The sequence below is a fragment of the Saccoglossus kowalevskii genome, chromosome 11 (assembly GCF_978046115.1).
Source record: "Saccoglossus kowalevskii chromosome 11, keSacKowa6.1, whole genome shotgun sequence".
Classification (NCBI taxonomy): domain Eukaryota; kingdom Metazoa; phylum Hemichordata; class Enteropneusta; family Harrimaniidae; genus Saccoglossus; species Saccoglossus kowalevskii.
In genome coordinates, this window is record NC_140651.1 from 313,851 (window position 1) to 331,020 (window position 17,170).

Genomic DNA, 17,170 nt, shown 5'->3' on the forward strand with positions numbered 1-17,170 from the left:
TGTACAAGTACTTTGAGATTTGGGCAGAAATCAAAACACACTTCAATTAATTTTCTGGAATGTAATGTTGCTACCGACGAAACTTTCTTGTGTGTCAACAGACGTTTCTGGTGAAATTGAAAATGGCTCTAGCGGTGAAAGATTTGGTGATTCAACAGTACAGTGGCTGAAGATGGTTGTTTACCAGTAATAAGCTCGGCTAAGGTTGGTTTTTTAGAAATGATAACCTCTGCATAAACGTGAGGAGGTGCATCACAAGAAGGTTGCGAGGATAGAGAGGAGGAGGAAAGAGCGGGAAAAAGATGGGTTCATTCCGTCTTTTCAACTGAAGCAATGTCAGAAAAACATTTTTTTAGAGCACATTCATTTTCATTATCAGAAAGTTAACTTTCACAAGTTTCATTTTGCCTTTCGGCGCTATGGGGTGATCGAGCACGTTTTTTTACATCTTAGATCATTAATTGTGTGTTGTCAACTTCCATGTTAGTTGTTTTAGGATAATTTCCTTGTTTGTACCAGTGGTGGCTGATACATTTTCATTAACATTGTCTGAATCTTTATCTGTCTATTTATCTATCTGACCCCTCATCCATAGCAGGTAATTGAGAGTTATCATTGTACTGGTTGTCATTTTTGTTATTGACATTTTCTGTGAAATTCGTTTCTGGTCCGTCTGTCAAAGTTAGAATTTCATTGCCATTGTTTTCCTGGTTTTATTTTGCATGACAATAGGGTGTTTGTTTGGGCAGTTATTAGGTGTGTGACCTTTTTGATGACATAAAAAACATGCAAAATCATCGGTTGAAACATAGATATTGAAGGACAAGGTTGTCATATACAATTGGCAATAAGCCATTCATATTTGTGTTTTTGAGATGCACATAGACCTGCCTTCAAAAAGATTGAACATTTTTTAACGTAGGTTTTTTGCAACCAAGTGAAATAATACGAACACCACTCATTACTCGTCCATATGGAGTTAGAGCATGAGTAATACATTCATTTGGTAGAAAAGGTGGCACATTTGATAAAACCAAGTGGCTCTACCGAAATAGACAAATCGCTGATGTCCATTCCATTGGCACAAATCATATCAACGCATGAAACCTATGACATGAAAATTACGACAGATTTGTTCATCCTTGAAGCAGCAACAATGTTGTTACCACTGATTAAATCAGCCGCTGTTTCCATGTACGTTTGAACTGAAATGCCATCAACACGTTTACAACGAACTGCATGTTTTTTGTGAGATTAACTTACTTACTTTATTAAACACGTAAAATTCCCCAGGAGGAATTAAAATGGTTACATTGACACTAAACAAAACTAGACTAATAATACAAAACATTAAGACTAAAGTAATGATTAAAAAATAATAATAATCAAAATAAAAATAAAAAAAAACAAAAAAAACTTTAAAAAAAAACATGAATAGTAATAAATCCCACTAACAGCAATAATAAAGGTAGAAGAAACCATTGTTAAAAAAGTAATAACAATAATGATGCGTTAATGCATTAAGGGTTAAAAATTTTGGAGGTGTTGCTGTCTTAAGTCGAGGGCAGTTTTAATGAATTGTCCGAGTTTGATATGAAATGAGGTAAAATTATAACTCATTGTCAGTGCAAATTGTTCATTAATTGTAAAATTATCAAAATTATTAATTTGTTTCTTACATTTCTCAAATATTAATTTTCTTTGGTCATTGTACAGGTGTTTTTGGTTTGGAATGTCGTCCTGTTTCTATTTTTAAATTGTGGTTGCTTAGTCGAAATTTACATAATGCTTGTCTTAGTTCAACATTTTTCAGTGATCAATATCAAATAGTTTTCTAATTCAAATTCATTTTTAAATTTTCTGTATGTTCTCAATTTATTACCCTCTCGATCATTATTCAATTCTTCTTTCAGGTACTGTTTAAATTGTTTTTCCATCTGTATTTGTAAATTTTTGTTTTCAGCAGTTGTTGTTATTCTGTCCAAATTAATTTTGTCACTTTCATTGATGTTGTTTAATTGTGTCGTTATTGCGATATACCATTTAGTGTTCATTTGCTTGTTTAGTATTGCTGCTTCTTTAATTAGTACGTTAGGTGAGGTTATTGCGCGGTTGTAGTATTTGATCATTTGTTTTTGTATAAATAAATGTAGCAGATATTCACCCAATTCTCCGTATATTGCCATTATGGGAGTGTTTCTCTTGATACCGAGAATAAATCTGCAGAAATGTAAATGGATATCTTCAACTTCCGATTTATAAGAACTCTCATGGCCCCATATATCACTGCCATATGTCAGAATAGGTCTTACGAGCCTATGGAATAGGGACATCAATGTTTTTATATTTATATTAGGATTTTGTCGTAGTTTCCCAATTAAAGAGAACATGGCCTTTTGACCTTTACGTTTTATATTTTTATGGCTTCTTTGAATTTCCCATTCGGGCTTAAAGTGATACCAAGATAATTGATTTTTTTAACAATATCAATTTCTTTGCTTTCATAGAAAAATATGTTATCTTCTAATAGTCTATTCGATTTGTTGAAAACCATAATTTTAGTTTTTTCGGTGTTGACCGATAGTCTCTATTGTTTTGTGTAGGTGGATAAATTATCTAAACAATTTTGTAAGCCGGTCTTATTTTCTGATAAAATCACTATATCATCGACAAATAGAAGACTGCTAATTTTACTATCTTTTAAAGTGGGAGGGTAACATGTCGGTGAGCCGAAGATTCTTGGAATGTCGTTAATAAACAGGTTGAATAGTGTAGGACAACCTTGTTTTACTCCTACTTTTGATGTAAAAGATGTTGCTTTCCTTAGATCGACAAAACATGCATATAATTTGTTTGGTTTCTTTGTTTGCAATTTATTGTTACACTCCTTTGTTGTTTTGGTGTGATCGCTATGGTACAGGTACTTTGTTATTATTGTTTTAAGAATGACAAGATTATCGGTTGTGCGGCAGCCTTTTTTAAATCCAAACTGGTTATTAGAACGAATGTTGTTTTTGTCCAGAAATCCTGTTATTCTTTCGTTGAGTATACTTGAGAAAAGTTTCCCGAGACAGCTCGATATTGCTATGCCCCTATAGTTTGCAGGGTTTGATTTCGCACCGGATTTAAAAATTGGAACTATTAAACCAGAACTCCAGGATTCTGGAAATATGCTTTTGTTATATATTATATTAAACAATTTATGTACTGTGTTTAACAGATAAGGTTGGCCATTTTTTATTATTTCATTTGAGATCCCATCTTCCGCTGACGCCTTGTTATTTTTTAACTGTTTGATCGCTTTTATAATTTCGCTTTCTAGAATTGGTCTGTCGAGTTCAGTGTTATTATCCAAATGGTGTTCCAATCGATATATTTCAGAGTTTATTTCATCGTCTAAATCACTTTTATTTATGTTATACTCAGAGGATGGATTTAGTAGTTTATTATTACCGAGTCATTAGTGTTATCAGTGTTATGTGTATTTTCATTACCCATTTGGCGCAGCATTTTCCAAAATTTCGATGGCTCACCTTCAGAGTTTTCAAGTTCAAAGAGCCGGGATGCAGCAGGTGTGGACGAAGCCTTTGTTTGAACGGCCACCATCTTGGTCGCTGTTCGCTTCGACTCACAATCAAACAAGGAAAACGTCTTCAAAAACAAGAAAATAACCAACAAAACTGAATAAGAAATACTGACACACAATCAGTGATACTATATACAAAATGTGGTAGCGTTGAAAAACAAGCACTGTACTCACAAAGGCAGCAAAAGACTAGCCAGTTGGCTGAGATCAGGAGCGTTCAAAAACATGTCCTGCTCCGACCATAGTATAGTATATTTTATTTGACACTAAATAATATATTTAGGTACATTATCTGTGGTCAAAAGACATTAAATATAATAAAACACAAGTACACACACAAAACAAAAGAAAATACATAAAAGACTAAAGTCTAAGTAAAATTACTTGCTGTCAATAAATTTACTAGAACTATTGGCAATGAACCCATCTCTTGAACTTGAAATTTCTGCAAACATTTGTTGTTTTGTTAGTGTAAGGATACTTTCATTATAAATGCTAACTGTATTCAGAAATTCGGTACAAGCATTTGATATTCCAGTATGGATACAGTCTAAAAGTGCATGGATTTCATTGCCAATAGCCTCATTATTACAACAAAGTTGGTACTTTGTCTTTCTTTCCTCTGGACGTATCCCTTGATATCTATGTTTTTCAATTGGTAGTGTATGTGCAGATATACTAAAATTGGTGAAGCTGATTCTATGTTGTACATTTTTTACTTGATTCAAATATGGTTCAAATTCATATGTAGGTTTAAACTGAGTGTATGTACGTAATTTATTGTTTTGGGTTGTTTGGACTGTTGGTAGCCAAACATTTTCAACATAGATTTCTTTTAATTTATTTACAGTTGTTGCCCATGTATTACTTTTGATTTTGGTTTCTGAGATGTAAGCACAATGTACTAAGTGACTGCAATTGTCAGTGTTGTTTTCAATTCTTTTCTTGTATTTAATTAATTGTGCACATATTTCAGTAATAACAGGATAACTTCCAAGTTCAGCTCTAGAAGCAATATTACTTGAACGCCTTAATGTGAAGTTTTACAGCAGTTGATGACAGAAATCTATCAGTGCAACCATGTGTTGTTTTGATTGCATATTTCTTGGTAGAGTACATTGATCTCATCAAGTGGAAGAGTTTACCTCTGACTCCTGCTTTCAGTAGTTTAAACAACATGCCTTCCCACCAAACACTATCAAAAGCCTTTTGCAGGTCGACAAAACAAGCATGTAGATATGCTTTATTCCACTTATTGGTATATTTATTAATGAGTGATTTTATGAAAATACTGTCAGTTGTACGATGGTTCTTCCGAAAACCGAACTGCCCATTTTAAATATAGTTTTGGTTGTCCAAATATAATTGTAGCCTGTTGTTGAGAATAATATTAAAAAAATTTGATAGGGCAATTTCCCTATAGTTGTTAACATCTGTAATATTCCAAGCTTTATGCAGTACTAGATAACTACTGTTCCACTCAATTGGAAACTTGATAAGATCTGGTTGAAAAGTTTCTTGATCGATACTAAGTATTAGTGATGGTATGGAGTTATAGCATCAGGACCAGGTGATATTCCAGACATACATGTATGAATGTTCAAGGTTTGTAATGAAACAATAAAACATGTCTTACCACTATCATAGTGAAAAAATGTAAAACATCAAAAATGTACAGAAAATATAGATCTTCTAATCAGTTATATTGTTCGCATACACATTGTTCTGAGTTGTGAACACTGAAAACATGCAAGAGCAAGATTCTGAATCAGGATCTTGGTATCATGTCACGCTACTTGCGAACCCCAAGTAATGTACCTCTGATATCACCCATACATCACATACATTGTATTGGTCTGTGTCACAGCTGTATATCACCCATACACAGTGTCACAGTGTTAATTATCTGGTACCTTGTTCTGGTGACCCAGAACAAAGTCATTTAGTGCCATTTGGGTTTCAAAGTTCAATGTACTAAAAAAGCAACCGTGTTCAGTGGTAAAGACTCTGATGAATTAACGAGTCTGATTTTTTTTACTTTACCTCACCTGTAATGCATGAATGGTCTTGCTGAACATTCTGTATGTTGACATATGTGACAATTTGGCAAAGGGGTGTCAATAAATATAGGAGAACCCCTCGATCACCAGTAGCTAATGGGGTCCAAAAGGGTATCCGTAGAAAATGTAGCCTCGATTTAAGAATGAAGGGAATCCCTAATACACGTCACTTCCGGAGGTCGCCATGCGCAAGCTGGTGTGCTGATTGAATTACTCGACTAAAGAGTATGTGGGATGTGAAAGATTCGCTGGTTTCAATGATTTTTTCTTAATCAGAAACCCACCGTTACAAGATGAAGGGTGTTTTTATAGTGACCAAATACTGGAGGTCATGGCGTAACTTACTACTACAACGTACACATAACCGAACGTTTGCAGCATTTTCAGCGGTCGATTTCACAAACAATTTGTCTCCTGATGTTTTAAAACGTGGGTCTCCTCCACTATCGAACTGTGCTTTTTCGTTTTGCAAGGAGTATAGTCATTCATATTCAGCATATATAAATGGTGGTACTACATCGGAATTAGCTAAAAGACGCTATTACTCGACCGTACTGTCGAATGGAGGTGGCATAAAGGTCAACGACCCGAGGTCACGTACTTCCTCACTGTGGCATATACATCGCGATATTAGTTTTTTGGGTTTTGGGTCGCCGGAGCACAGTGCATGGAGTAAAGCGGTATCCGAAGCAGAAAAGTTGGTTGGGTACCCTACATCGTTCATGAGTCTACGATGTCTTCTTAGTGATGAACTTTCTAATGTTGCTCTTCAAGTCAGAAAACTTGTAGGCACCAATCACCCATTGTTGAAAACTGCCAGGTATGTTTGTTGTTGTTGTTGTTGTTGGATTCACAGTCAATTCGTCCCAATTCACATTCGTCCCAACACATTCGTCCCACAAGTCGATTCATCTCAATTCACATTCGTCCCACAAGTCGATTCGTCCCAATTCACATTCGTCCCACAAGTCGATTTGTCCCAATTCACATTCGTTCCATTTCACATTCGTCCATTTTTTTTTTACTTTTGGTCAGCGTTACGATTTTGAGCAGGGTCAATTTCTATGCCAACTGTTACTGACACGCTAACTAATAACTCCACGTTGCGTGTACGGTGTATTTGTATTTATTGACTAATAACTTGTACGTTGCATGTACGGTGTATTTGTATTTATTAACTAATAACTCTACCTTGCGTGTACGGTGTATTTGTTTATAACGTCGGCAAAAACAAAATGGTATAATGAACAATTACGCATGCCAGTGCATGACGTGTACGTGAACAGTTCGTTGTTTGGATTTTTTGTGTTTATTTGGCGAGTTAGTAGTGGGCTAACCTTAAATCTGACGAATCGATCGACTTGTGGGACGAATCGACTTTGGGACGAATCAACTTGTGGGACGAATCGACTTTGGGACGAATTAACTTGTGGGACGAATCGACTTGAGACGAATCGACTTGTGGGACAAATCGCCTTGGGACGAATGTGATTTGGGATGAATCGACCGTCCCCCTGTTGTTGTTGTTGTTGTTGTGAAAAGATAATTTCAGATATATTGGTAGCGTGCCTTGTGATTGAATACAAGAAAAGTCGACCTATGAAAGAAGTGGACAAGAGGGTGATGTGTGCCAGGCCGGAAATGGGCCAATATATTCATTGTTCATTAAAAATGATAATGATAATAAAGTTTTATTACATCGTAATGAAATTACAAATTCATTATAGGGTGAAAGTGATAAAAGAAAGGTAACAAGCCAGAAAAAAAAACCCATAAGGCAGTAAAAATTAATGCAGTTTGTGTTTTTCAAAATACATTTTCAGATACTGTGTCACATGTCTAATTAGTTTAGGATGGTTAGTATTATCCATAATAATGAATTTATTGATATTACTTCCAGATTGGAAAGTGGGAATTTTTTTGGGTAAATTCAGAGTACATCGTGTACCTTTCATCAGTGTAATAGCTACATGTACAGTCTGTAATGACAATTCACAGTTGATTCGTCCCATTTCACATTCGTCCCAATTCACATTCGTCCCATTTTTTTAAATTTTTGGTCAGTATTACGATCTTGAGCAGGATCAATTTTTATGTTTGTGTGTCAAGACATTGCCGTGCTGTTAAATATGCTATGTCTTGTCGGTTTACGTTGCAGGGTCGACCAACTAGTGCTGTTACTGACATGCTAACTATCGGCAACAACTAATAACTCCACGTTGCGTGTATGGTGTATTTGTATTTATTAACTAATATCTTCTACGTTGCATGCATTTGTATGAATGCTATGAATTATACATGTAGGTAACAGATGTAACTTGCATTTCAATTTCTTTTGAGCATTCCACCATTCGCTACTTCTCACTTTCATTTTATTGACTCCCGTGTGCGAAGCACACAATGGGAGTTTTTGCAGTTACCCTGTCTGTATGTGTGTGTGTGTGTCTGTTCGTTCCACTGATATCTCATGAACCGTATGTTGGTTTTTAATGAAACTTGGTGTGTAGATGCTTTGGGCTAATGCGCAGATTTGATTAAGTTTTGGTTGAAATCCATGCATATTAATTACCTGATTTGCGTGATAATTAGCTAATTTTTAGCTGTTCCTTGACTTTTCCACTGATATCTAAAGATTCATTCATTAGATTTTGATGAAACTTGGTACATAGATGCTCTGGACTAATGCACAGATGTGGATGAAAATCTATGCATATAATTAACCTAATTTGCATAAGTATTAGTCAATTTTCGGCTTTTTCACTGATATCTCAGGTACTAATCATCACATTTCAATGAAACTTACATAGATACATAGGACGATGCACAGACAGATATGTGAAATATTAATTACCTAATTTGCATAATTAATCAATTTTCAGCTTTTAATATTTCAAGTACTATTACTTCATTACTTTCCAATGAAACTTGATCATTTCGAAGACAAACTATTAGCACTGTCGGCACGCGCTGATCTGAAAGTAGACTGAATTGGAATTGGTAGTGACAAAACCAAACGGCAGCGTAGATGTCTGGCTAATCTGAGAAAACAAGGACGCAAGAGATACTACAAAAATGGCAAATTGGGCGTGATCAGTGATGACAATACCGTAGATTATTTTCAGCAACAAAATGACCCACGCCACATTGGGACGGTGAATGAACTTTTGATGTCGACTAGATCCGGACAATGAACTCGCCTACAAACAATGTTAGCCAATAATATCAATCCGGGATCCTCTAAAGAATAGGAAAACGGCCATGGTTTGAAGCAATTGAAATTCGTATCATGGAATATTAGAGGTTTGGTAAATAAACTAAATTCATCCGAATTTATTAATTTTATCTATAATTATGACATAATTTCACTATTATAGAAACATGGGTCGAAAACCATGACCAATATAATGCCCAGTTTCCTGGTTACACTCTTTTCGGCATTTCAAGACCAAGATCACCAAAACGTGGCTGATTTGCGGGGGGAGTATGTGTATTAGTTAAGGACTGCATATCTAGCTACGTTAAACGTATACATGTAACATTACATGATTGTGTTATTTTATTATTCAAAGGACAACTGTTCAATACAGAGAAAGATGTCCTCTATTGTCGTGTTTATATTCCGCCACAAACATCCACCGTCTATCACAGTTTGGACACTAACAACGGTATCAATTTGTTAGAGTTTGAATTAACAAATATTTTGACAAGCCTCCCAGATGTTCATATTATTATCGGCGGTGATTTTAACGGGCGAACCGCAAATGAAATTGATCACATTTTAGATGATAATTCCCAATTTGTGGTAGACAGTTCGGATGGCTATGTGGAAGATTTTTTCCAAGTACCACGTATATCAAAAGATAAAGAAATTAATCTATTTGGTCGTTCACTTCTAGATCTCTGCTGTACTTTTAGTATTCATATGCTAAACGGTAGAATGGGGAGTGATAAAGGTGTAGGAGACTACACCTGCATCACACACAATGGGACAAGCACTGTTGACTATGTTCTCGTCTCATCGTCATTGTTTTATAAGGTGCTAAATTTTTCTATTGCTACTCGGGTGGAGTCTGACCATTTGCCTTTGACCTTTATTTTGCCATGCTGCAGCAGGCAGAATGAAAAAGTTCAAATCCCTGATAAAGTCGGTACTCTGAAAAAATGTGTCTGGGTGGAAAACCGTGCAATTGTGAAGATTCCGCCAAACAAATAATGTACACCATTTACGCGAATACCAGGTTGTTCGCAATGAATTCAAAAATATATGCAGGAACAAAAAATGTGAATACTTGGAAAACCAAAGAGCTAACCTTATGTCACCTCAAACAAGTTCTAAGCTGTTTTAGTCAACAATTCGGTGCAATAGTACAATCATTAATAATATCCCACCTGCCATACAAACAAACCAATGGCATGACTACTTTGAAAAACTCTTTTCTTGTGCACCTATAAGTAATGAATTAGTCTATCAGAGCAAACTGTTAAGTTACTTAGAGTCTGTGAATGAATATAGTTATGCAAATGAAATTGACTGGGACATATTAATAAATGGTCCAATTACTGAAATAGAAATGATTGAGAGCATCAAATGGCTCAAGAATGATAAATCACCAGGACCTGCCTGGCGAGTATTTTAAATCTTCTGTAAATATACTATTGCCATATCTACACGTCTTGTTTAATAAGATCTTTGATTCTGGCGAAATACCAACTGACTGGTCAAATGCAATCATTATACCTATATATAAAAAGGGGTCGAGGGTTGGTCAAGGGAACTATAGGGCAATTTCACTACTTGATATTTTTGGAAAAATTTTTACGTCAATTCTTAATGTACGTTTAAACTTTTGAGCTGAATAATTCGGAGCACCACGGTGTTCAATTATCCCCTGATTTAATTGAATTATTCTGTCTTCTATTTGCGGATGACGTTGCAATTGTATCAGATTCAGTTGTCGGACTCCAGTGGTTATTAGATAAACTAGAATTGTATTGTGAGCGCTGGAGTATGTCTGTAAACTTGGAGAAGACCAAAATTATTGTTTTCAAGGATGGGGGACATTTATCAAGGAACGAAAAGTACTACAGAAATACTACAAATATCTTGGAATTATGTTCTCCTGTAGACTACACTGGTCAATGGCAACAAAACTATTGGCACAGCAAGCGAAAAAAACTTTATTTTGTTTATTTAAAGCTCTGAACTGCTTACGCCCTCTATCCTACATAACCTATTTTAAGGTCTTTGATACAATGATATTACCAATACTAACGTAAGGGGCGGAAATCTGGGGTTTTAGAGAGTGTAAATGTCTAGAACGAGTTCAATATCTTGCCTGTAGAATGTTTCTTGGTGTTTCAAATAGATCACCAAATAGTAGTATTCTAGGAGAATGTGGGAGATATCCTATCTATCTGTACTCAGCAAAACACTGCTTAAATATTGGGCAAAATTAATTTCCATGCCAAATTCAAGGTACCCCAAGAAATGTTACAATATGCTATACAATATCGAAAGGTCGGGAACCAGAACAAAACACACTTGGATCAGTGACATCCAAAATTTACTTTCCATTTGTAATATGAATGAAGCTTGGCATGCACAAGAAGTTGGAAATGTTAATGTTTTTATGAATACATTTGTGGAACGATTCAAACAGTATCTTTCTTTGGTATGGCGGAATGACTTGTGTACTTTAGACAAGTTAGATACTTTAATACTGTCAATTTAAAACTACCATAGAACCAGAAAGATATTTGTTTTCTGTTCATATTCGAACCCATATGCAATCACTATCTCGGCTATGATGTTCATCACATTGTTTACGAATTGAAAAAGATAGAGGTCATCTTGAAACAGATCAACGTACGTGCGAGCTTTTGCAATACGAATTCTATTGAAAACGAGTTCCATTTTTTATTAGTTTGTAATTTTTATAACCACATTAGATGTCTCTATATCCCACACTACTACTGCACCCCACCAACTGTAAATAAATTTATCGAATTACTGAAAACTCAAAATGATGTACTTCTACAGCGTTTAGCTGCATTTGTATTTAATGCTATGAAACTTAGGAGGGAAGCCACTGAAATATTGTAAATAATTTAAATATTTTGTATTTACTGTTTTGGGCCGATGGCCATGTACAGTCTGTATCAGTTAATAAAGATCCTACAATAATGAATGAAACTTGGTACATAGATGCTCTAGAACAATCGAAAGACCTGATTAATTTTAAGTAAAAATGTGTGCATATTAATCAACTAATTTGCATAATTAGTTAATTTTTTGCACTGATATCGCAAGTATGAATTATTCCATTTCAATGAATCTTGGTACATAGATGTTCTAGGACAATGCACAGACCTGATTAGTTTTAGGTTAAAATCAGTGCATATTAATCACCTAATTTGCATAATTAGCCAATTTTCAGCTTTTACACTGATATCACATGTACTAATTATTCCATTTCAATGAAACTTAATACATGATTGATGCTCCAGAACAATGCACAGACCCGCTCAGTTTTGAGTTAGAATCAGATCATATTAATTACCTAATTTGCATGATAAATCATAATTTGGGGTTCTAATCACATGAAATGAAACTTTGTACATAAATGGTTTGTGACAGTACTTATCTTAATTCAGTGAATCTTGGTGCATATGTACCCTAACATTATATGATGATCAAATTAGTTTTAGGGTTGTATACACCTATAATAATTACCTAATTTGCATAATAATTTTCAGCTTTCTACTAGTTTAGTTAGGATTGATCATCACATTATAATGAAACTTTGTTTATTGCACCCTGAAACAATATACAGACCTAAATCTATGCATAATAATTGTTTAATTTATATAATAATTCATTTGGTTCATTGAGGTAATCCACAGACATGCATATTGATTATTATTATTAGCCCATTTCTAATATCCCAAAAAATCCTGTACTCTGGAACTAATTAGACTAAAGACCACGAATGAAAAATCAATTGTATTTTCTGTATGTATTATAGATTTTGATAATGTGAATTACATTTTTTTCATGTTATGCATCTCAGCAGACAAAAAATAGTTGCCAAGCTTCTCGTTTTAAAAGAAAAAATAATTTTAAAATAAATGTGTCTCCATTACTCTCAGCACCAGGGAGTTCTTTCTAAGCATTCTTTGATTGTCAAAGGTGTGTTTTACTGATTTTACCGATTATTAGATTTTGTTCACGCATTGGCTGTCAACCATGGTATTGAATAAAACTAGTCGTTGCTTGTTGTTAATAGTGTATTTTTCATGTGATAAATATTCCCATGTATCATTGTCTGTAATTTTCATATTTTATTTTTACGTTCAAATATGTCCGAAAAAGTTGGTGTGATTAGTTCTAATATTTTATTTATCTTATAAATATATACAACTTCCATGGAAGAAAGTAGGGGAAGAGAGAGGAAAAGTTTTAATCCAGATTTAACTCTTTAACCGTGGTATAACCCAATGTCGGCAAAAACAAAATGTCGTAAAGAACAATTACGCAGTCCAGTGCATGACGTGCACGTGAACAGTTTGTTGTTTGGATTTTTTGTGCTTATTTGGCGAGTTAGTAGTGGGCTAACTTTAAATCTGACGAATCAACTTGTGGGACGAATCAACTTGTGGGACGAATCGACTTGTGGGACGAATCGACTTTGGGACAAATTAACTTGTGGGGCGAATCGACTTGGGACGAATGTGATTTTATGTATTTTGATGTTTGGGCCATTTACAAATTTGGCAAAGTGAGTTCTATTGTTGTCTACATAAAAAAATTTACTTATCAGTGAATATAGCCTAATTTAAAATCCAGTGAATAGTTCAACTAGCATAACAGTATAATTGAGAAAGCATAAAAAGGAACAACTAAAAACTGTTTCTAAATGCTAAATCTAAAAATGAAACAACATAGGCAATTTATACAGAGAGTATGTACATGTCTTTAAAGGTCTAAGTCAGTTGACCCTGATAATATTCATTGTTAGTATATTTGTGCATTTTCTGTTTGTACATTCTGACTTTCATGGACAAAACCTTCACAAATAGACAGTTTATGATCTTATATAATTGCAATTGTAGACTAAATTATTTCCTGCAATTGTCTTTAGTGATATTTAATTTGGGCCAATGTAGGAACCTCTTCATAAGCCAATAGAAATCAATCTGAGCATGATTATTTGGTCAATTGGATTGAATTTGTTAAATATCCTTGCAAATCCTCATTTCTAAAATGGCTAAACTGAAAATGTTACATTCAGAAAATATGTTAAAAGAAACATTCATACATTTTTGTTTATTTACTGATTCAAATCCAAATGAACAATACTGGTAATTAATATATTATAAAATGTTCAGAATGATTATCAGCGTTTTCAAGTTATTTCATGGCCCTGTTTTGCTAGGTGGAGCATAATTTGAATGTCTACTTTTGAATGCATGGATGGATGTGGTCTATCAAGATCATACATGCTGTTGCAAAGCACACTTTCCGTGGATTGTCAGAAAAAGTTTTCTATCAAGGTCAACCACTGCAATCTTGATGCTGGTGAGTAATTTAGAAACCCATGAGTAAATATCACCAAAATGCTCCAGTACGATTAAGTTTATGTGGTGATGCATTGGGCACTATTTTTCAGTTTTCAACATTCTTGACGTGGTTGACAGTATAATGTGCACAATTGCAGGCATGTCCAAAACAGGCATTGAAGAATATCAGACTTGCGATTTCCAGCAATTCTGCCAAACTTGGTGGTACCCAGCAGTTCTTAAACTGAAATATCTCTGCCATATATAATCAGGGCATGACTGCAATGACAAGAAAATCTGAGTGATACTGTTTGTGTCTTTGTTTTTGAGATCTGGGCAATTTGCAAATGTGAACAAGTTATTTTATTTGATAGTTTCAGATATTGGCACAGATACGTTTATCAGTCTTTCCTTCATGTAAAGACTTTTGCCAATTTCATTTATCAAAGTATTTCAATGGTTACTAAAAACAAAATTTGTTTGTAATGGGAAAGTAATCTGCCGATGGGTCCTAGTTGATGGTGGACAATCCTGAAAAAAATCCTGATTTACATTCATTTAAGGCAACAATTATATAACAATCAAAGTACCAATGATGAAGTGCTGTTAATTAGTAACTAAAGATTTAAGATCAAACAATTTGTCTGCTATTTGAGATTCACAAAATGAAAACAATGTGAGCTACATTATTAAAGTTTATAATACCTAGAGAACAGAAATTTGATTTTACATCTGTGGTTTTCAGTCTAATTCATTCCAAAACACTGCTCCCACGATTTTAATCAGAAATTGGCTCATAATAATTAGATAATTTTCATGATTTTCATGCATGCATGAGTGCATGTAAACCAAATTTCAATGTGTTGTTTATGCTCACAAGGTAATTAAATGAACTGATTTTAATGTAAAACTAATAAGGTCTGCACAATGTCAGACAATTTATGTACCAAGTTTCGTTGAAATGTGATTAGAACCTCAGATATCAAAGCCAAAAAATTATAAATTATTATGCAAATTAGGTAATGAATAAGAACAAATAAACTAATAAAGTTTGCAGTGTCCCAAATCATCTATAAACCAAGTTTTATTAAAATCCAATGAATGTTTGTCTAGATATCAGTGGAGCAGTCATGTAACAGCTAAAAATTAGCTAATTATCATGCATGAATTTAAACCAAAACCTAAATCAATTCTGTGAATTAGGCTCATCATCAAGAGCATCATTAAATATCAATGTGTACGGTTCTTGAGGTATCAATGGCACAGACAGATAAGTATACACTTGTATTGCTATATGTTCCAAGGACTCCATTAACTTACAGTTACATTTTTATTAATTTAAATTAACTTTTAATATTTAAGGAAGAAGTAAAGGTTTTCCCGGAGCAAAATACCAAATTTTACTTTTTTGTAAAAATGAATGCCCACTGTATTCATAGTGGAATTGGTTACATTGTTTTGTCAAAATTCACCGCGAAGACATCTAAAATCAGGTTTTTATTGGCAAGTGAGTCTGAAAATGAATCACAGAAAACTGAACAGAGATAAACAGCTGTTTAGTAGAAAACACAACATCGGCTACATAGCTTGCTCCTCACAATGCATTGCCTAGCGAAGACGAATATGAAAAGAAAAAGATCACCCGTGAGAAAAAATGTAATACAAATGAGCAAAGAGAGGATTGAGTACCTAGCACAAAAGCGACGATCAGTGAGCTTAATGCTACAGGGGATATTGACAGTGAAGACGGCGCCACACCATAAAAAGTGTGTCGGCTGAAAACCTTCACCACCGAGTTTGTGGTTATCACATTCCCGGGATTCGAACCAGGAAATTGAAACTGGTAGTGTTAAGGGGTACTTGAGATTTGTGGATCTTGACAGTCTTAATATGGAACTGTCAAAGCGAGCTCTCAGTGTTCGGTGTGGGAGCGGTAAACAACAGTAGACAACTAGTTGAGGCAAGTTTGTTTGTTTGAATCCTAAATGCAGCCCCACACCAACAAACTGTTTTCCCACTTCCCCCAAACTGGAAAATCAGTTTCATGTTAACACAAAATTAATATAGGCAGGGCAGGCAAATGGGAAAGGTCATTGCAGATGCACTCAATTTACCTTGTATATGGGTGTACCATCCCCAACCAAATAAGGTATATTATAAGGTAATATTCACTACGTACAATTACCCACCATAGAGTCCGTCAGTCAAAATGACTATTTTGAACTGTAGGCATTAATCTGCGATTCAGCCAATAATGGAGAGAGAAATCTAGGTCAGGGGAAGCCCCATGACCTCAAGATTTTCCTTCATGTCACGAACCACATGATCGAAGTAATGAAGGCGACGACATATTGCCAAGAAAAACGTTGCGTTTCAGTCATCCATATTTTTTCCTGTCCGAGATTTTAGTATAGTCTTACTTGATCTGTCAACATAAGATGTGTGCTATGCAATATTAACTTTTAACTTAATTATTGAGCTAATTTGAATATCTAATTAATTTTGAGTTTTTGTTAATATCTTGTGAACTAATAGTTCATGTAATAGCTATTTAATATTTACTCAATTGAATTTCCATATTCAATTGATTGTGAATTTTTGTTAAAATTGTTAACTTTGAGTAACATACTTTTGATTTTCAACTTATCGTACTACAGATCAGATATTTGTATTGAAAACTATTGACAACAAATACTTGAAATCAAAGGGAAAATTGTATTCATGTTTCATAGACTTTCGAAAAGCATTTAATAAAATCTGGGGACAGGGGCTTTTCTATAAATTACTTAATGAAAAATGGTATAAATGGGAAAATCTATAACATCATTAAAAATATGTACTAGTATCTAAATACAAAATCATGCATTCGTTTCAAAAATATAATTACACCCACCCACCATGGGTGTTAGGCAGGGTTGTGTCATTAGCCCAAATGCTTTTTAATTTGTTTGTTAATGACTTGAAT

General features: G+C 34.4%; 1 protein-coding gene across 2 annotated transcripts in view; it reads left to right on the plus strand.

The window, feature by feature from the left end:
- Positions 1–5,820: 5,820 nt before the first annotated feature.
- Positions 5,821–17,170, plus strand: part of LOC102803371 (all trans-polyprenyl-diphosphate synthase PDSS2-like) — a 55,600-nt gene continuing 44,250 nt past the window's right edge. For both annotated transcript variants that reach the window (XM_085505605.1, XM_085505606.1), the window contains exon 1: positions 5,821–6,466. In XM_085505605.1, coding sequence (XP_085361731.1) covers positions 5,940–6,466 — 527 coding nt within the window. In that variant the 5' untranslated portion in view covers positions 5,821–5,939. The remainder of the gene's footprint in view (positions 6,467–17,170) is intronic.